The sequence below is a fragment of the Thamnophis elegans genome, chromosome 5, assembly GCF_009769535.1.
Source record: "Thamnophis elegans isolate rThaEle1 chromosome 5, rThaEle1.pri, whole genome shotgun sequence".
Taxonomy (NCBI): Eukaryota; Metazoa; Chordata; class Lepidosauria; order Squamata; family Colubridae; genus Thamnophis; species Thamnophis elegans.
The window spans coordinates 16,092,117-16,113,535 of record NC_045545.1 but is presented as its reverse complement, the minus strand read 5'-3'; the positions used below and the strand labels follow the sequence as shown (position 1 = coordinate 16,113,535).

Below are 21,419 nucleotides of genomic sequence, written 5' to 3'. Positions count from 1 at the left end.
TTCAATCTCCTTTTGGAAATTTCTAGATTAATGGTCCTTAAAAGCACTACATTCTTATGGTCGAAGGGACAAGGTAAAGCACATTTAAAATCTGGCTGCATTTAAAACCTGAGATCTAAAAGGTTTAAATACATTGAGATTTCCCATAATAGGAAATCTTTGTGCATAAAGATGTCCAGTGATACCCATTTGCTGAATACTGGGGTGAGATTTGTGGGTGTTCCTGGACTCTGTTACCCACTTGTATTTTTAACCCCAGATGTGCATATTCTGCACATATCTTTATATCTAAGGCTGCCCTGGAGCATTTTCTTAATCCTGTCAAACATCCACTGTAATTCTAAAAGCATGGTGGCTGACAGGCTACCTGTTATACTGAAAATCAAATTCCCTACAGGACAGGCTACTTGTTATACTGAAAAACAAATTGCCTACAGCTCATGCCAAGCATTTTGTATAGCCACGTTAGACATCTTTTTAAAATCAGTTTGCTTCCCATGAATTTTATGAAGGCAGGAAGAAATCGTTCTAATGGGCTTCATGATTTCTGAGCTTTTGAGATAGGGGAAAGAAAATCAGATATCGGTTGCCTGAAGTGAAAGTAAATAATCCTATTATGACTGAATGATGCAACAGTCTGCTGTGATACTAGCAACATCTGTAGGGCAATGCCTACAATTCTCACAGAAGCAACATATAAAATTACCCTACAAGAAAAACCCTCTACTCTCAGTTTTGTTTAATTACAATTTCTGAACCTTACATCCTGTTTGATATTTTTCTGCCCTTATAAATACAAATGCCACCATTACACTACTGGTTTGGAAATCCTAAAGGCTAGTCACCTAAAATTTGGCAAATGCAAAAGGATTGTAGGCTGCACAAAAAAGGACAATTCTTTTTGTTCATCTCATCTTGTACCCCAATGTTAAGAAGGTGGCCAGCTATCCAAATGAAGATAATGAGGTACGGGAGGTTGTATTCTTTGGATTTAAATAACAGTGTGTGTGTGTGTGTGTGTGTGTGTGTGTGTGTGTGTGTGTGTGTGTGTGTGTGTGTATGTATGTATGTATGTATACAAAGATAGCACAATGACAAAACTTTACTTCTTTACCTGGCAACCTCTCTTTTCAATCTCCGTAATGCACTTTTTCATCAAGAGAGGGACCATCAAACCTTCATTTTCCTTCTCAACAACCTTCCGAGCATCAACTCCGAAGAGTATCGGTTCTCGTTCTCCATCTGTTCCACCAAGAGAATTCTCCCACTGTTCCAGAAGAGTTAGCTTGACATAGATAAGACCTCTAGGCTCCAGTTTTACTGCCAACTGATGAGTCCTCGTCACACGAAAAAGAGCAGGAAGAACTACCGTACCATGGCAGCAGACCCGGTTTTTCCTTGGCATGGGCTCCCAGCTGAAAACCACTAATTTTAGATGCTGAGCATTTTCTATCTCTATGTTGAAAGTGTGATCCATGTCCAAAAATGTTGTTCTGCAAGTCAGCAAAGCGGTCCTTGCTTTATTTACTGAATCCACCTGAATTGCACAGAAGACATCTTTTGAGTCCATCCGCGGTGGTTTCAGATCCTCTGCACCATAGAAGTGAATGCTCATGAGTCCAGATATGTACTGGGAACATTTGGGTTGGTCAGCAAAAGTGTAGTGTCGAAAAGCATCAATGTCTATTTCTGATTTATTACCCATGTTACCTGCAAATACTTCCTTTCCTTTCCCAACTCTGCTTTCAGCTCCGTATTTCCCTGATTTCGCTATAAGCTCAGGAGAGTCTCCATCGCTGAGGTAGCCCCCTTTGCTGGAGGATTTGGAAGTCCCCCTGTTTTTCTTTTTATAGCTGTGTTGAGAGGATACACTGCTATCAAGATGATACCGGCTTATAACATTCCTGCTAGCAGCTGCTGTTACATTCCCAGAAGAAGCTAACGGTGCATGGCCTACCTCCTGGCAATTATTTTTAAGCAACAAAGAATTGTCTGAGCTATTATGGCTTGAATTTCCTTTGACACTGAGCTTCCTGCTGAGTTCAGGCAATTTTTTCATCTTCATGGAAAGTTTCCTGACTGTTCTTGGGGATTTTATTTTATCAGGGAAAGGCCAGTTTATCGAGCCACCTTTTTTCAATGGGTTTGGGCTTGGAGGAGAATATTCTGCTGTTCCTGTCTCTGCCTTGCTTGCAGACATGATTCCAGGACCTTTGAAAAAAGAAAAGAAAGAGAAGATAAAAATAAAATACTTGGAAATGAAAAGGCTACTTCTTTGTCAGGATCTGAAAAAAATGTCTATTTGGAAAGATGATGAGCACCATCTACATCAGAGTTCCCCAACCTTTCTGATTTTGCAGACTGGGGGGCGGGGAGAGTTCTGCACATGTGGCGGCCATGTGCACACAGCTCCATTTGTGCAAGCGGCAGAAAAGCACAAATGCTGGCCCACCACTCGCACAAGTAGGGATGTGTGTGCTTACCCGCCACCTCTGCGGCCCAGTTCCGTGGGGCTCAAGTCCCTGTAGTTGGCTGGGGCCCGGGGGTTGGGGTCCTCTGATCTACCTTATTCCCACAAATACCCCTTCCTCTGTGCCAGAACAACCAAGAACATGTGTGTCCCCCCCCCCCCACCTTTCCTTAAAAGAGACAAAGGGGGCAGATGCTACCTCGGAATCACTGACCCAGTCCTCTGCTGATGGACCATTCTGCTTGTTTTGTTCTCTTGCATATGTTAAATTGATGTCTTTCAAAAGAAAAGCTGAATGCACCTGTTTTGTTTCAGCATCTCTTTTAAAAATAAAATTCTATGATTTGCCTACACTGTCAAGTTCTGGAAAAGATTGCAAAACAAATTTGCTTTAGGCTCTTGTGCATTTCAAAGGTGGTAATTTGCTTTTTATGGTTTTTCTTTTCTTTGCAAACAAACATGTATTCCTCTTCTCATTGTGGGAAGTTATCATCCAGCCCTCTCCCAGAAAAATGAAATATCCTAGGAAATATTGAAAAGGCAGAATATTTCTCTGGATGTGAAAAGAAAGAAACATGTTTTAAAAGACAGAATAGTTGCCTGTAGCTTCCTGCCCATCCCCGGTTAATGGGCCATTGAGATGGCCAGGCTAGCCCACTTTACATAATAAAGACTTCAGCTACAGAAAGGCATGATAATATACTGAACTGACCACAAGGCATCTGAGAACTCATCACAGCCTAGAGAGTAGCCCCCTGCATGGCACCATGGGAGTCTGACAACCAATCAGAATACATTTCTTACACAGGAACAGGAAACAGAGAGGTGGGACTAAACAGGGTATAAAAAGCCTAGCAAGCCCCTTCCTCGGCCCTTCTTGGATTCTCCACCAACATTGAAGCATGTGATCACCTTTTCTGTTCGGGGCTCAAGCCATGTAGCCCTGCCCAACAATAAACCATCTTTCCAAGCAGCCTCCATGTCTCCAGTGTCTTCTTCCCCACTTGGAGCTGAACCCAGAAGGACATTTCTTTCAACATCATTATGGCAGAGTGAACTTATGATATATTTGGAAACAATTCTCCACAAATTTCCAGCATGACTTATCTCTTTGAATCCACTAATAAATCCTTTCTTACACGATGTTTGTTACATTTATCAAAGAAATCTGAATTTCATAAACAACCAATGAAATTAGTTAATCAATATTGGATTCATAATTAGTTATTTGCATATTCAAGGTATTTTCTAACCAGTTTAATAGGAGGAAATAAATAAAAATGCAAAACTGGAATACAGCATACACTAATAGCAATTTATACACCATAATTTTTCATAGTGAAAGATGAGCCCCCATAAACTTTTGTTCATGGCTCTTACATCACGGAAGTGGAAGGCTCACCTAAACATTTTCACATCATAACCCTGTTTACTATCTAATAAGTCTACGTCTAATTCTATTACAAATATACAATAACTCTACTGTGTTCCAAATTCAGCAATTTCATATACCTAAGGGTTAAAAACAGATGTTCAGTACAAACTGTCAACTGTAATTGAATATAATTGGGTGGAGGGGCTTTATCCTCTAGTATCCTTGGTGAGATAATAGGACATCACTAGATCAAGTGTTTCCAACGTTGGCAACTTTAAGCCTGGCGGACTTCTTTAAGCCTGGCGGAGTTGAAGTCCACCAGGCTTAAAGTTGCCAGCGTTGGAGACCTCTGCACTCATACTGCCAGAATATGGAGAGGGGAAATGCTGACTTTGAGCCATGCAGTTTTTCAAGTTGGTATTTTTATACATGTGTTTCAGCAATAAAGGGATTCTGGAAAACTTTATGGACACATTTCACCTCACATCACAAAATACAAAGCCATTTTTCCTGTAGAATTGGGAGACAATAAGAAGAATCTATTCTTTAGTTTTTCCCCTAGCATTCTAAAATATATTCAAAGCGACAAGAAATAATATCTGGAAAGCACAGGTCCTAACCTAATCAATCCGCCAAAGGGACCAGAATGGTCCTCCAGACCATCATTTTGCTCATTTGTACCATAAACACTACAGAGAGTACATTTAGCAATAGCACTTAGACTTATTTACCGCTTCACAGTGATTTACAGCACTCTCTAACTGGTTTACAGAGTCAGCATATTGCTCCCAACAATCTGGGTCCTCACTAAAAAGTAAAGCAAACATGCATCTGACCCTTAATTCAATTTTTCTTTCCCATCCAACAACCAACCAGGAAAATTAACCAAACAAAATATAAGCAAATGCTTATGAAAAAAAACTTATCAATCCCCCTATCACTACTTAGATACCTATATTATGGCCTGGAGCAGTGGTGGGTTTCAAAAATTGTTCGAACCTACTCTGTGGGTGTGGCCTCCTTTGTGGGAGTGGCTTGCTGCCCATGTGACCAGATGGGAGTGGCTTGTCGCCCATGTGACCGGATATGAAGATGCCGACGACACTTGTCAGAACCACCTTAAATTACCTCACACACAGCACTGGCATGCATGAGAATATGATGTAAACTTGTTTTTTAAAAGGCATCTTTGGTTTGCGTTAAAACAACTTCAACACACACAATGTTCTGATTGCACCACAAATGCAGTAGTCATCCTTACCTTCCACAGAGGCACTGAGTTTTATAAATATGAGCATGATAGTGTAGAATAATCATATCCAAGGACCAGTGGTGGGTTTCAAAAATTTTTGGGACCTCTTCTGTAGGTGTGGCCTGCTTTCCGGGTCCACTGGTGGAACTTCTTCTAACTGGTTCGGTAGATTTGACGAACCGGTTCTACCGAATAGATGCGAACTGGTAGGAACCCACCTCTGGCCTGGAGTCACCTTATAGGAGAGCTGGGCAACATAAGTATTAATTAATTAAATTTTAGGGCGCTGCTGTTAGCAGGAGCCCTGTTGCTTAGTGACCAAGTAGGCATTGTGTTTTTACAGCATCACACAAATCATTCAAAAAATTTTATGCAGCCGACCCAATTAGAAACAGATACAAATAAATAGCACCTTATCCACATTCTGCAGAATCCCTGTTATTTTCTTAAACGGAAGCTAAATCGCTCTCTTTTCTTGCTGGAAATTGACAACTAGGCTTTGTTTTTTAAAAACGATGAAGACGATTCTACTGCACAAAATATGTTTTCCAGAGCCTCAGTGAAAGTTCTTGTTTCACTCAACTGCTTCGCTTCTATTGAGGCTATTTCCTTACATGGAATAGACTATTTCTAGCACACCCGCTGTGTTTTTCTGGCAACAGCTCATAAAAAATGTGGTATTTGATAAATCTGGACAAAGGCCTCTCTTGTACTGCAAATCACCACACAGTCTCACTAGTGTGTTGCACTGAGGCATTCCATAGTAATCAGGGCAAAGTTTTAATTAATTCACATTAATCTTTCTCTGTCAGAAGCCTCTGGCAAAGGCTTAGAAAAGCAAGCCAAAAATAAAATAAAAAACCTGAGAAGTCAATCTAACATTCCTGACATTTTATCTTGAACTTCCGGTGGCTTCATAAAGTCTTCCTATTCATTCTTTGTTGGAACGATAATTGTAAGTGATATTGTCACTATAGGCCAGTGTTTCTCAACCTTGGCAACTTGAAGATGTCCGGACTTCAACTCGCAGAATTCCCCAGCCAGCGAATGCATTCGCTGGCTGGGGAATTCTGGGAGTTGAAGTCCGGACATCTTCAAGTTGCCAAGGTTGAGAAACACTGCTATAGGCTGTCAGCAGCTGGTATTTCTAACTCAGTATTCCATTTTACAAATTATTTTTAAATCCTACTAAAAGGAGGTCATATGGTCATTATTGACCAAGTCAGAAAATCTCCTTTCAGCATAAAAATGAAGTATATTAAAAATTATGCAATATGTGTGCCTGTTCCTTCTGTACACACTATGATTTCACTTATTCAATAGAAGACCTATTTTTTAAGGATTTGAATCCACCACAGCTTCTAAAGGCTAAACATGTTTATGATTAACACTGATAATTCTGTTTACACTAATCACACAATGTAGAATTATGAAATGGTTCAATATTCATAGCACTGCTTATTCACATTTGTATTACCATATATTTATTTATTAAATTTATACTCCCATCATTTCACTGTTGAAATTTCTCTGGGGGGAAAAAACTACGAAAAGTCATTTGTCATAGCTTATAACATAACCAAGCAAATCCCAATCTGTACAACATATTGATCCTAAATCAATATAAGTCTATATAAGTGATATCTTCTATCCACCTGACTGTTTATTTATTTGTCTATCTGCAATACTTCAGAATTTGTTCTAAAAATACCAGTCTGCAACACTTTAAGTAGCCACATTTTTCTCTGAAATATCCAGGAGTGGATGTGCAATCACCTGAGGTACTTCTTCCAAATTATTTCTAAAGCAGTATAGGGCTCATTTGCTTGTTTATGTGTGTGTATGTACACTGAAGAATTATTTTATAAAATCTTTATTAAAGAATTGTGCTGCAGTTTGCAGAGGATAGCCATACAATTCAAGCAAAGCCCCCATTGCTAAGGATGTGCAGACAGGTGCTATGCCTCACATACAAAGTACCACACAGCCTTTTACCATTATCCCAAATACTGCACAGTCCTAATTTGAAGAGCTAACTGGAACAATGCTTTTTTTGCTTTTCCTATAAGCAAAGTCAGCTCCATCAAAAGCCTTCACCTCCAATCACCAAACACTAGCTGTCTATCTCCATGCGCATCCACTTATATGTAATAGTTATGAGCTCTGGCACTCCTCACTGTGAACAAGCATCTTCTGACACGTCTCCAGTGAGGTAATGTGGCTAAAAATGTTTCCTCATTATTTCAGAAGGCCAAAGCTATTAAGCCTTAAAAATTCAAAAGGACCACAAATCTTGTGCAAAAAAAAAAAAAAGGAAACAGTGTGATAAAAATTACAAGCAATATGTAGACTTTGGGAAGTTCAATACAGATTCTAGTTCATTTCAGTCTCTTCCTTAACTTAAAATAGGACCTGCTCTAATTTTCCAAAGGAAGACTGAAGAGGGAGATAAGCATAGTTCTATAAACGTGGTCTCTAAAATCCTCACCAAGGAGCACTATAGTTAAGATGGAAATAGCAATTGCAATGAAAAGACAAACTTATTTCGAGAAACTTGCAATTGCCTTAAAAGGGGTGGTTGTTTTTTTTTTCTAGGATAAGCAGTGTTTATACTTTTTGATAAGAAAAAGCTGCTCCTTTGTTCTAGAATGCTTTTTAATGGCAAGGGGAGTGAGACACCACTGCACTAGAGAAAATAAAACAATAAATTCTAAGGAACGTAGGAGTCTGTAGCAATTTAAGCACCATGCCATCTTCTGGGAATGCAGTTCCTGGAGCGCTTCTGTGCCATGTAACTTAAGACTGTTTTTAGTAACCCTTCAAGAGGAACAGTTCCGGTGCCACATTTAGATATCCGCACGAAGTCACAGCACTGAAGGAGAAAGGCACAGTACTTTTTAAAGAGGAGTCAGTAGGTCACCTTAGTATCCAGAACTTTGGAGGTGAGGGTGGTGGGTGCAGAATCGGCAACAGCAAAGAAGGGGGGAAAGTGATGAAAGGCGCATTGTTACGTTGCAAAGCATATATGCCTCTTTGGGACTTGCTGTCTAATGCTGCAATGTAAGTTAAAAAAAAATGGCAGAGCTTACATCATGATGTCTCCACTGCAGCTTTTGTTATTTTGTCATTATTATAATTGGCTGTGGATGGGGCATAAGGCAAGAGATGGCGGTGGGGAGTGGAATAGAGCAGTGCTTCTCAATCTTCGCTACTTTAAGATGTGTGGACTTCAACTCCCAGAATTCCCCAGCCAGCCATGCTGGCTAGGGAATTCTGGGAGTTGAAATCTACACATCTTAAACATGCTAAGATTGAGAAACACCGGAGTAGAGTAAGTGGATAAAGCACGATGGAAGCATTCATTGTTCTACAATACAGGCAGTCCTCATTTAGCAACTACAATTGGAACCAACAACTGTGTTAATAGGAAAGTGTTCACTACGTAAAACCACAAATATGCTTACAAGCTTACTTCAGCTTTCTCTGGCTTTAAAGGCTTGCAAAGGTAGCAAATGTGAGGATTAATCATAAAGTCAAAAAAGAAGTTATTTTTAAAGTTACTTTTTCATTAATGTTGTAACTGTAATCCAGCACATAAAGTGTAGTTATTAGAATGATTCTTACTGTGTTTAAAACATCACTGTAGCAAAAGAATTATCAGTTCTACCATCAATCCATATAAGCCTAGCATATTTTGCTTACAGCTTCACATTCATATAATGTTAGCTTGTTTGGCTTAATATACTTTATGTAGTCATTTTGCCTAGATAAACTGTCATTTTCAGTTTAACTAAAATTAATAGTAGATACCTTAGCAGGATTAAGTGAAATGTTAAGTATTCCTTAGCAATAAAGCCAATTACTTAACAGTAGGAAGTCTCCTCATCAATTATTCCATTCAAAGAGATCCTCATTCAACTCACACAAAATCCCAAGAGGCATTTAAAATAGCTTCATTAACTCCATAAAGAAACAGTGTAGGATAAACTCATAAACAATGTCACCAGAATTCATTATAGTCTCATAATCAAAACATTCAATAAAGCAGTGACTTTTTTGCCTGTGATATGAACGTTCTTATTTCTCTAATAAATGAGGGGATGTGTTACAAACCTCAACTAAAACAAGTGGAAAAAAGAATCACTGAATTACACTGCAATATAAATGCATGCAGTTTAAAATATTCCAGTTAGTAAATAAAATCCGTTATTAACATTTTAGCAAAAGCTATAAAAATAAAAATGTGCCAAGAAAAACGTTAACAGTGCTGCTCAGCAAATGAAACCCCCCTTAATGTTAATCATCTTCCCTCAAACACACCAAGCCTGAGACTACAGTGCTATGTTCATACATTAGGAGTAAAGTCGTCCTGAGCGTAATGAGGCTATTTCCGCGAAACACACACACACACACACACACACACACAACATACTTGTTTGCAGCTTATGAAGAAATATATATTTTGGCAAATAACATTGAGTTATTACATTATAACCTCTGTTGTTCCAAAGTATAACTAAAGTTATATCGTAGTATCTCCTCTAACAAATTCAAAGATTAATTAAGACATTTCTCTCCAGACCAATGGATATAAAAACATAATTTGAGGATTGATTTTGTCTTTCTATAAGAGGAGACATGTAAAGATAAAACTCACAGATTGCTTTGTGACTACAAAGAGAGGACATAAACATTTAGAATGAATAAGAGAAAACAGAAATATAACGCTCTCCAAAACTGGTTCAATCTTACCAAAGTTATAATTGATTTAAATAATTTACTGAAAGAGGTACTTTAGAATGAGAAGGATTCTTCTCTTCTGGATTCATTCAAGGTCCCACATCTTTTTCCCATTCACGGAAACCACCCTGGCTGTCTGTGCAAGCAAGTGCAAACACAGATACTTTGCTAAGGGAAAAAAATGAAGGGACAATTCATTCACATATATGAAGTTGTCTGGAACAATTTCCAAAACAATCATATAAACCTGGAAAAAGTCATAGCTGTATATATGCATTCCAAAGCATCTTTGTTGAAACATCTGCAGAGATGTATGTTCAAGATTATATGAAACATTCAGAAGTCAGCTAAAGTTGATGGTGTGGTTAAGTGTTTTACGCAATTGTGATGTACTAGACTATATATTAAGCAATTTTCCTTCTGATTTATTTAAAAAATGGGGATAGCCTGTAGAAAATCATGTAAATTATCCTGATATTTTTCCATGAACATCTTCTCTTAATATTGTAAGATAAAATGTAAAGTCCATGAACTTTCATACTTGAAGCCAGAACCTCACATACATATCCAGTCCTTCAGGTTTAATATAACTTACAGGAATAATATTTAGGCATATGATTGATTTTAGATCTCTCAAAATCTTTCCCCAAAGCCACAATTTAAAAAATTGTGTTGGATACAGCGTGTAAGTTCAAGCTTGAGTAATAAATAAGTCTTAAACTCAAAATATAGTAAAGGTTCTCCTCACACATGTGCTAGTCGTTCCCAACTCTAGGGGGCAGTGCTCATCTCCATTTCAAAGCCAAAGAGCCAGCGCTGTCCAAAGATGTCTCCGTAGTCATGTGGCCAGTATGACTAAACGCCGAAGGTGCATTGAACACTGTTACCTTCCCACCAATGTGGTCCCTATTTTTCTACTTGCATTTTTTACGTGCTTTTGAACTACTAGGTTGTCAGAAGCTGGGACAAGTAACGGGAGTTCACTCCGTTATGTGGCACTACGGATTTGAACTGCCTAACTGCCAACCTTCTGATCGACAAGCTCAGCGTCTTAGCTACTGAGCCACATTATCCCACAAAATTAAAATATAAAAGTATATAAAAACTTATCTCAAGGCAGGTAAACTGTCAAACTATGAAAATGTTAAAATAAATCAGAAGAAGTAGAACTTCCTATAAAAATTAAGATTAAAAAAAAGAGATTTATTAGTTGGTATTTAATGAGATAAAATATGTACTCTAAATCTTTTCCTCATACTTTCTTTTAGCATAAGGGAACTATTCAGCAGCTTGAAGCTCCATTTGGAGTAAACCCCAAAATGTTTTCTATTTGCAAAGTTTGCATTACAGACCCCATAAACGATTACAGACCAATCATAGTAAATGTATTTTGAAAAAATAAGTGTAGGTAAAATGAAATCCAGCTTAATTTTGGAGGGAAGCTGTCAATACTCCAAGTTACCTGTACAACAAATGTACACATGTACAACTTGCTTCGTGTACACTTAATTAGAAACTATTTAAAGTTATGATTGAACAAAAGGGACCTACATATCCTTTTAGTTGTGATTGTCGCAGCATCCCCACCATCATATCAGCACGATTCAGGCAATTAGTTTGCAATTATGGCACCACACCCTCCCTTGGGAACATGATTGCAATTTTCAATTTCCATTGCTGGCTTCTGACAAGTAAATTAATGGGGAAGTTAACTAGTCACATGTAGTGATCACATAACCATGGGAGGTTGTGACCTGCAGGATTCATAAAAAGCAAAGGAGACTGCTGGAATTGTTCCTGTGAGTCAGGGGTGTCAAACTAGCAGCCCGTAGCCTGAATGCATCATGCACTGGCCATGCCCACCCCCGGTTTAGCGAAGGGGGGGAAAAGCCACAATAAGTCACATGACGACATGACAAGGTGAGTTTGACACTTCTGCTGTTAAGTCAATGAAGTTACATCACATTGCAACTTGCACTGCATCATTTAGCAATGGAATTGAGATTCCTGATCTCAATTAGCATTGGTAAGCGAGGACTGCCTATTTTACAAATGTAATTTACCGTATCTTTCCTCAGAAGAAGAAAAAAATCTACATTTTTGTAGCAGTTATTGATTCTCAATGTACCACTTCACAGTAATGGTGCCAAATAAATTTCTTTCCATCTCTATAGAATAGTTACAGTTTAATGGTTTTTATAATCTTAGCATGCTAAACAATAATTTGCCACCTTAATACATGTGTGATTTAAATAAAAACAAATGCCGCCAGGAGTTAATATGAAGTCGAAGAAACCAGCTGTGATTCAGATATGCTTTCTGCCCACTCTGACAGAGTAGAACATTAAGATTTCCCACAGACCTGAGATATGGCGAAATCTTATAAAAATGTACTCTGATGCACACACATTATTAGGAAATGCATATATTATATGTACAAATAATTATTTCAGGTGAACATGATATTCAGAGCCGAGGTGGCGCAGTGGTTAGAGTGCTGTACTGCAGGCTACTTCAGCTACTTCAGCTGACTGCAGTTCAGCAGTTCGGCTGTTCAAATCTCACCGGCTCAGGGTTGACTCAGTCTTCCATCCTTCCGAGGTGGGTAAAATGAGGACCCGGATTGTTGTTGGGGGCAATATGCTGACTCTGTAAACGGCTTAGAGAGGGCTGAAAGCCCTATGAAGCGGTATATAAGTCTAACTGCTATTGCTATTGCTATTCATACAAAATGGACATCTACACATCTAAGTAGGTTATGTATAACTAGTTCCAAGTTAAGATTTGAATTTTCACCTCTCTAAAACATGACTGTGTCACATGGGGGGGGGGGGGGCAGGCAGACATAATTGTACTGTAAGTTAAATGTTTGCATTGCTCTTACCTCCTGTAGTAGCTTTAAGAAGACCTTCATCCACTGCAGACCCAGTCAGAGTATTGCATAGAGGCTTTGGCTTTTGTGTTTGCAAATATTCCACTGAATGCACATTATCTATTTGACTTGTTTCTCTAGGCTGACCATTTCCAGAACAGTCTAAAAATTGAGGAAGGCCTTCATTATGCCCTATGACTTTGATTAAATCATTCCCAGATGCTATTTTAAAATTCAAGGCTTGGGGGTCCAAATGATTATTATGGCCACTTAGAAAACAAGGGAACTCAGGCTCATCATCTTCAGGGATAGGATTGTACCATATTTCTCCTTCATCATCTGCATCATTATCTTCACCAAAATCTAAAGTACAGTTTTGTAGTGCCAAAGATCTTGTTCCATTCTCAGCAGCATGTGCAGAACTAACTCTTCCTCTAGGGCTTTCCTGTCCTAGAAATTTGGAAAAAGTCTGAGGCATTTTTGGCTCAAAGAAAGGACTGGAAGATTTCAGTACCTGGTAATTTTCTCCTGAAAATTTCTTGTAAGAGTTTCCTTTTTCCAAACTAGGTACTCTCCGAGAACTTTGATGCAACCAGTTCCGCTTCTTGGACACAGTAATGCTAGCAATCTGAGGCCTGCACTCAGAAACTTCACTGGATTTCAAGTTCTTAAGTTCTCTTCTGCTCACAGAAGGTATGTAAACATTTTCGATCAGCTCTATAAAATGGAAGAGGGGAAAAATAGTATGTTAGATGCTATCAAGTTGTCATTATTGATATCAGGTGTACGTAAAATATTGTAACATAAAAAAGAGCCATAAAATGACACAATGCAATCAGATTTCATCCATGAAGGTAATAATAGTCCAGTTGCAAAATGGCGAAACTTATTGTTTTGTAACAGAATCAAGGGTGATGATTAAATACTACATGATAAAATGTGCTGACAGAAATACAACAAGCTGTTTTAAAGATACAGTTCAAATGAATCATAGACATTTATCAAATATAAACTACCACAGAAAAAGAACTTGCAAAGCTAGTCATCCATCAAGATGATGGCCAAATTATTACCAAAATCTTGATAATGTTTTCTCTACTGACATCCGTGCAACTTTGTAATGTTAGAAAGACTTGTTATTAAATGTCAGGTGCTCCGTTAAGCATGGCTGATATATATTTGGTATAGAATTGCAGTTTTTTTTCAGACCATGGTCAACATAATACATCAAATCCAGTCTTAACCATAATGACCTTTATATCTATTTTAATGAGTCTATGACAAATTTTATTTAGTGCCACTAAATGCAATACATTTAGGTTTTACTCAACGGCCTGATAATATATTTCAAAAGCTGTACAATTATGTCCACAAGATTATATAGATTTATTTCTATTTCTCCCTATCTAAAGTAATTTAAAATTGTGCAATAATATTGTGAGCAGGATCCAATTTGGGTTGGTCACTGGGACCAGAGGTTTTGTCTTCTGAGCTTTCAGACTTGTGCTGGAGCCCATTCTGAGAGAACTTCTCTATGGCAGACTATGGCAGAGTGGAAGTTCCCTGAAGATGGGCTCCAGTACAAGTGTGAAATCTCAGAAGACAAAGCTTCTGGTCCTGGTGACTGACTCACATTGGATCTTGCAACATTATCCTGGTACACGTATATTTGTCCTCCTTCGTGAATATTATAAGCAGTCACAAAATATGTTTATAGCTGAAGGCAGTTAACCTTCCTTTAAAGCCTTAATAGCCCTAACCCTAACAAGATCTATTTAAGATGGATTTTTAATAAATGTATTCCTTCTGCTTCTAATGAAAACAAATACTAAAATGACCTAATCCTTTATGATCTATCCCACATTTTGACTGTATTGGTTTTAGGATTAAACTCATCTTTATGTCTCAAGCACAATCCCCATCTTTATCAGCTTAAGAAAACACTATTTCACATCTTCATTGTCAAGTGTAAACTCATAGATGTTGATATGACCTTGTCTTCTTTGTATTTAAAGATAACACGGCCTTTTCTCTTTCTGTTTTTATTCTCATAAGGTCTTCTAAGTCTCCTTTAAAGATGGAGAATCCCTCATTTAAATACAATCCATTCTAAATTGAACTTGCTATCATTTAATTGCTCACTGTGCTACTATTTATATTTTGCTTTAAATTGTAATTCTAAGGAAGATGCTATAACTCTACTTGCCAAAAAATTGTTCACAACATAGCAAATCTTACTTCTTGAACATATCTGCTTCTATGTGCCTATTCAACTCTGTATAATTAAAAGGTACATTATAATTATGTGCATTGTAACCTCCCCATGCCTGTAAAACAATATGTGAAATATAATAATATTTTGCAACCAATACTTAGAATGCTTTTGCTAATTACATTTTTCTGAATAAGTGTTTTGTAATAAATCTAGGAGGATTTAAAGCAATGAAACTTTAAACCTGGTATAATCCTAAAACAGAACATAAAACAAAATGTGGCTGCACGCTTGAAAAGCATTTTCTACTACAGTAATTTAGTATGTACTTTACATCGAAAAGTTGTAACATGAAAGAAAAAGAAACCATATTAAAATGCAACTGATTCTACAGTTAACAAGAGACCACACACTGCTAAAAGGACAAGATAAGGAATGCCTATTAATGTAATTTAGTCTTTCTTCAAACATTATGAAAAGCATAAACACCTGTAAGGAGCCTTTTCACCTGAGCACAGTAACATTGGGGGATGGGTCCTGAATAACACAGCAGGTTTACTTCTTGGATTTTCCAGCAACACCCAGAGAGAATTTGTACAAAGGTGTGTAAAATTCCTGGAAATTCAACAAACTTTAGAGGCAGTTGTAGTAGCTGGTATTGATTCCAATTCCTCCATGAAGAAAATATGCATAATTTGGGGAGACTAAGCAAATATTTGTAGTATCTCTCTCACACACACACAACATTTAGAAAAGCAAGCTTAACTCAAGCAAAAGTAGCTTGGCAGTCATATTTCTCCACTCACTGAAGGAATCAGAGGGTGGATATGCAGGGGTGGGTTTCAGGCGGTTCGCGGCGGTCCCCGCGAACCGGTTGGTCGGCGAACCCGGAAGTAAGCAACTTCCGGGAACGCCGAAGGATCCACCCGCCCGCCCGCGTTTCTTACCCGGTTTTGACGAGTTCTGCGCTTCCACGCATGCGCAGAACGCATACAGCGCCTGCGTGATCCTCCCGGAGCAGCTGGAGCATCGCACAGGCGCTAGTACGCATGCGTGCACTGTGCGTGTGCACGAGGACGCCGCCGGCCCCGTTCGGGGCGAGAAACCCACCCCTGTGGATATGGAACACCCTTGCCGTACATCTACTACTTAACTAAGTTTATGATTAAGCAGGATGGATTATGCAACTTGAATGCTTCTGAGATGTGAACAATCAACCTCCAGGTATTTTGAATTTATGAAATTCAGTGTGGGCATATAATTCTGCCTGTATCATGTTATGGTAAAGTGCTGGACTAGCACTACCGAGACTAAGTCTACCCTTAGCTATGGAAACTTCCTACATAACTTTGGGCCACTCATTCTTGCTTAGCCTAGTGGCTCTAGCCTATGTCACAGATTGTCTGCTGTAGAAAAAAGGGGAAAAAGAGAATATTATGCTTGTCACTTTGAACTCCTAAATGAAAAATATGATACATATCTAACAAATGCATAAATTCCACAAAACCTTGACTATTATCTATGCTAACTCATAGGAATTGAACTTCAAGATACAAGGAAGTCACCAAACTGGCTAATTCTATAATAAGATAAATATCTCTGTATTTGAAGGTTAATATAACAAAAGAAACAGAAATAACCTTTTTTTAAACTACTGTTCAATTCTGTCCAATTCCAGGACACTGCCTGGTGAAGTCCCTGCTGTTTTCTTGGCATGGTCCTTCAAAACTGGTTTGCATCCCTTCCTTTGTAAAGCTGAGAAAAAGTGACTGGCTCAAGGTCACTCAGGGCTTCGGTCCTAATGTGGGACTAAAGCTCATGATCTCGTGGTTTTCTAGCCTGATGCCTTAAGCACTATTCCAAACTAGCGCTCAATCTACAGATCAGAATATATTAAAATAGAAGATGCTTATTCCTACATTATAGATAGCTGTGTTTCTGAAGACTGGATTCTGAACAGTTTCCATAACTGTTCACACATAACCATACATGTAAAAACTAGATTTAAGGCTATGTCTTGTTCTTTAAAAAAAACAACAAATAATTTAGCTGATTCAGAAGTCATTCAATAATGCAAGTGGTAGAATTAAAGGTTTGGTAAAGCTACACATTTCTGAGATAGCCTTCCTTGTCTGTTATATAGGCATGCAAGAGCAATGTGGTACAGTGCTTAAGGTGTTGGAGCATGGAGATTTAAATTCTGCTCCTTCCTAAAGTACAGAAACTCACTGGGTGATTTGGGGAACTCTCTCTCAAGCCTATTCTATAAAATCTAACAACTTGCACTGAAGTAGACCAATAGATTTGGTCCATAATGTTCAGTGAAGATGCCTTCATATTGTAATGAACTGATTCAGGATGATGATGATGATAATATAGGCATACACAATAAAAAAGTCATTATCCCAACAAATAATTAATCAATTGCCATTTTAAAAACCTACAATTTCTGCACATAAGAACAGACCAGATCTGGAGTTAAGGCATAGTTAGGAAGGCTCTCCCCCAATTTTTCCCCCTTCATTGTAATTTTGCCATTAAAAGATAGTTCATTCTACTTTGTCCCATCTTCTTCCCTGACCCTATATACATTTAGTGAGATTCAGGCTTAGGCTGAACTATTGCAATGCTGGGTTAAAAGAAATAAATGGAATGAGACTTAGAAAGATTGCTTCACATATGGGTACTTGAATAAGTGAGTTATTAACTCACTTTAGCCACACACAATTAATATACAAAGGAAACCATTTTCTAGAAATGGCCATGCTGAGTTGGCAGCTCTTCCTAGAATATTTCACCCCTCAGAATAGACAGAATAAAATGAAGTCACGGGGCTTCACCAGACCCATGTTTTTTTTCAATTTCTGCTGCTGCTTGAAGCAAGGATTTTGAAAAAGAGATAAGAAAAGTATTTATGTATATATCACTGATATTTCCAGGAGTCCATGAAAATAAAATAGTCAGTTCAGTTTTGAAAAGGTTCTTATGTAGGTATGCAAAATATCAAAAATAACCAAAATCAATTTAAATCAGGTCAGTTTATTCAAATCATCTTTTTGAACTGAATCTGAAAATCAAACATTAACACAGCCTTTATTTCAACTTCTGAAACCACTTGCCTGTGTATCAGATAGTCTAACTGTTTTGGACTATAATGCTCATTACCCCCAGCTTCCCACCCAAGGAATGATGTAAGTTGTAGTCCAATTTTATTAGCACTGCCCATTTTTTTAATCTGCTGTCCAAAGTGTGTTGAATGGCAGCTCAGAGTTAGGAGTGTTACAATATGCTCAATCTAGAGGTGATCTAATTAGGGAATGTCGAAGAACACATATGGAGACATCATTCGTGAACGCATATCAATTGAGAGAAATAAGAAGTAGGTGTGTAGCAAATATCATGTGGAAACCCTAATTCTCTTCACCGGGTATCCAAATTCCTAAAACAATAGCAACATGTTAGAGTATACATTGTTGTCGTGGCAATTTTTCACAGGTTATGATACTAGCTACATAAGGATTGTCAAATATGCTTATTTCTCATTCTCACTTGCACTCTTATCAACAGGAGTTCCGAAAGCATGACACCATATGCTTCAAACTATAATAATGCAGCCAAAGAAAAACACATTTAAACTGTCCACATTGAACAGAAACAATTTACACAACTATTAACATTTAACCAGACTGTATCACGCAGCAGGTTATGCCAAAAGGAACTGAACTGTGGTACGTTCTCAATGGAAAATGTCTAGCTCTGCTCTGCAAACATGGACAGAGACTCTTTCTCTCCTGCAAACTTAGCCTGCTATTTGGCATAGGAGTTTGCATGCCTTCTGGGTTAAAAATTAGGCGGGTTGTATAATATTGTGTAAACAAGGTTCAATCAACTTCACTGCATAAATCATGTATTCCAGGCTGGAAAAGTGAAGCTACCTTTTTTGCTCTGGAAGCTACTGAAGAGATAAGCCAATTGGAAAAAGACCACATAGTACATGAGGCTTTGGCATCAGCTTTCAAAATGGCTGGTTTTCTAGGCTTAGCAGACATTCAACAAGCTAAATCTTCCACAATCACAGAGAAGCAAGAAAGAGGAGAAACTCTTAACAGCAAAAGTGGGACAAAGCCCTTAAGCTCACGACCCTTGAAAGGAAAACAGGAGACCACAGAAATCATTACCTGTTAGCAAGATTCTTTGGTCTGAAGGGGATACTCGGGCCTTGGACCCTGGACCATTCAAGTGAGCAGGGGGCGAAAGTGTGAGCCCCTCTCCTCTGCCAAGAAGTGGCCTGCAACTCCCAGTGACTTTGGTGTGGGAAGATGGGGGGGACATCCCAGCTGTCCCACCCCGGCCTTTCATGCCCAAGGAGAGCAGGCGTCCTTTGTACATCCACTTCTGCAGCTTCCGAACAGTCATGGCAGGTGGCTTGAAGGGGCCCGGAGAGGAATTTTCTGGGGGCTGCTGGGGTCTTCCCTCATGACTACACCTGGTTGCTCTTACTGGATCCAACATTTTGCCCTGGGCTCCATACAGCTCAGGGGCTAACAGCTCCCCCAAGTCTTCCTGGAGTCCCGAGGGATGTGCTTCACCAAGGCCTTGGCCGCTGAGGGTCTTCTCACAGCCGCTGTCACCAGAGCCATGTGTGGCAGCTGCCAGGAAGCAGGTTTCCTGGCTGGTGCCAAGTTCCTGAGGTTTGAGCAGCAGCTGGCCACGGGGCTCCAGTGGCTCTTGAAACAGAGATTGGAGCGCACCTTCGCTCCGACATCTCCGCAGGAGCAGCAGCTTGTAAGCGGAAGGCTGGGTAAAGCAGAGGCTCTCCAGACTCTTGCTGATGCCCTGGCGCCAGATGGGATTCTTGGCTGAGCCTTGGGCACTGGGATCGGATCTTTGCAATGGGGAGCATCCCTCGGCACAGGTGAAAGACCAGCGTAAATCATCACTCCCTGCAGCGTCCTCAGAGGCGGGCAGATGGCTGGCGGGCTGGGGTGAGGGTCCTCCAGCAGTGGGGCTGGCCGGAGGAAGGTCGTGCATGGCGTGGATCAACAGGTAATAGGCCTCCTGGAGTTGGCTTCGCAGTTTGCCGGTGCTTTCTCTCGCTCTGGCCCTGCTGCCTCCGCCAGCACCCGGACAGGGGGCCGCGTTGCCTTCCTTGTTTCCCCGCGTTGCTTCTTCGGCCGTTCGGGTCGTTCCTTGGCAGCCCCAGCCAGGCAGCCTCTGGTTATCGTAATAGTCGTCTTCTTCGCTCCCGCCACCGCACTCCAGGGCCGGTGCAGGTTCCGAACCCCTCGGGAAAAAGGAGGACGAGGAGAAGCAGAGCTCGGCGGCCGGCGGAGGCGCGCGGAGCTCCGGGGGGCTCGGCTGCTGCAGCGCCCTGCCTTCCGCGCGCTTTCTCGGAGGGCAAGCGCGGGCCACAGCGGCTCCCGGCAACCTTTCTCCGGGCATCTCCGCCTTTCCCCACCGGGACCAGGCAGCCGACTCCCGCAAGGCCGGCCCTTCCAACGGGGACACGAGGAGCACTTCACAACCGCCCACCTGGCTTCCCAACCCGGGACACGCTTCGGTCGCCACTCCGTTTTCCAGGCAGGGGTGATGGAGGTGCAGGTTCTGCTGGGTTTTCCCTCCAAGGGCTCCGACGCCCCTGCCGCCTCTCTCGCTGGGGTTCCCGCGGGCAGCGGCTTCTGTGGCTACTCGCTGCGACCTCCTACTTCGCAGCCTGGAGAAAGTCCTGCGCAGAGGGTCAGCCATGCCTGGTCGCCTCCTTCAGTTGGCTGCTGTCGAGCGCAATCGGGGTGCCGCTGCTTGGCGGCGCCTTGAGCAAAGCGGAGGCGACGGCGGTAGCAACGGCGAGCGCAACAGCTTGGAGCGCAGCTGACTAGAGCGCGCCATGATCTTCTCTAGCTGGTCCTCGGGCGCCTCTCGCTCTTTACCGCCGCTGCTGCTGCTGCAGCAGCAACTCGGGCTCACATACTTGGCATAACTGAGCGGGGTGAGAGGGCGCTCCGCAATGCGCATGTCTTACTGCCAAAGCAGCTTGGCTGAAGAGCGCTCCCCCCCCCCCCCTTTGGACCGGAGCGCGCGCGCGGCCTTGCCTTCCTCGCGTTCCAGCCCCGAGGCTGCCCAGCCTGGGCTGAGACGTCGGGGGAGAACAACAGGAGAGGGAGGCCAGGTTTGCCCGGCTCTTTTCCCCCCTCCCCGTCTCCCCCCCCCCTTTCCCCGCCGCCGCCGCGCGCCACCTCCACACACACGCGCGCGCGGGGGCGGGGCGCTGAGACGAACTCTTCCAGCCTTCGCCCCCTCTGGCTTCCCTCTTCCAAAATTAACCCTTTCCTCGACCATCGGTGCTTAAACCCAGCGAGAAGCCCTGTTAGATTGAACCCGGTTCTTTTTTGGGGGGGAGAAGCCTTCGATCGCCCTTTGGGTAAGAAGAAGCGATGCAACAAAGGAGCTTCTTTCCCCCCTCGCCAGCATTGAAAAAGTTCTCAGAGTTGAAATGTGCAG

The 21,419-nt window shown here is 40.9% G+C and overlaps 1 protein-coding gene across 1 annotated transcript in view; it reads right to left on the bottom strand.

Annotated features, from left to right (window-relative positions):
* The window catches only part of SYDE2 (synapse defective Rho GTPase homolog 2), a 42,201-nt gene extending 21,076 nt beyond the window's left edge, over window positions 1-21,125 (bottom strand). The window contains exons 1-3 of the mRNA XM_032217431.1: window positions 19,100-21,125; window positions 12,722-13,426; window positions 1,115-2,211 (exon numbers count right to left, since the gene is read on the bottom strand). Of these exons, the coding sequence (XP_032073322.1) occupies window positions 1,115-2,211; window positions 12,722-13,426; window positions 19,100-20,666 (3,369 nt within the window). The 5' untranslated portion in view covers window positions 20,667-21,125. The remainder of the gene's footprint in view (window positions 1-1,114; window positions 2,212-12,721; window positions 13,427-19,099) is intronic.
* Window positions 21,126-21,419: the final 294 nt, after the last annotated feature.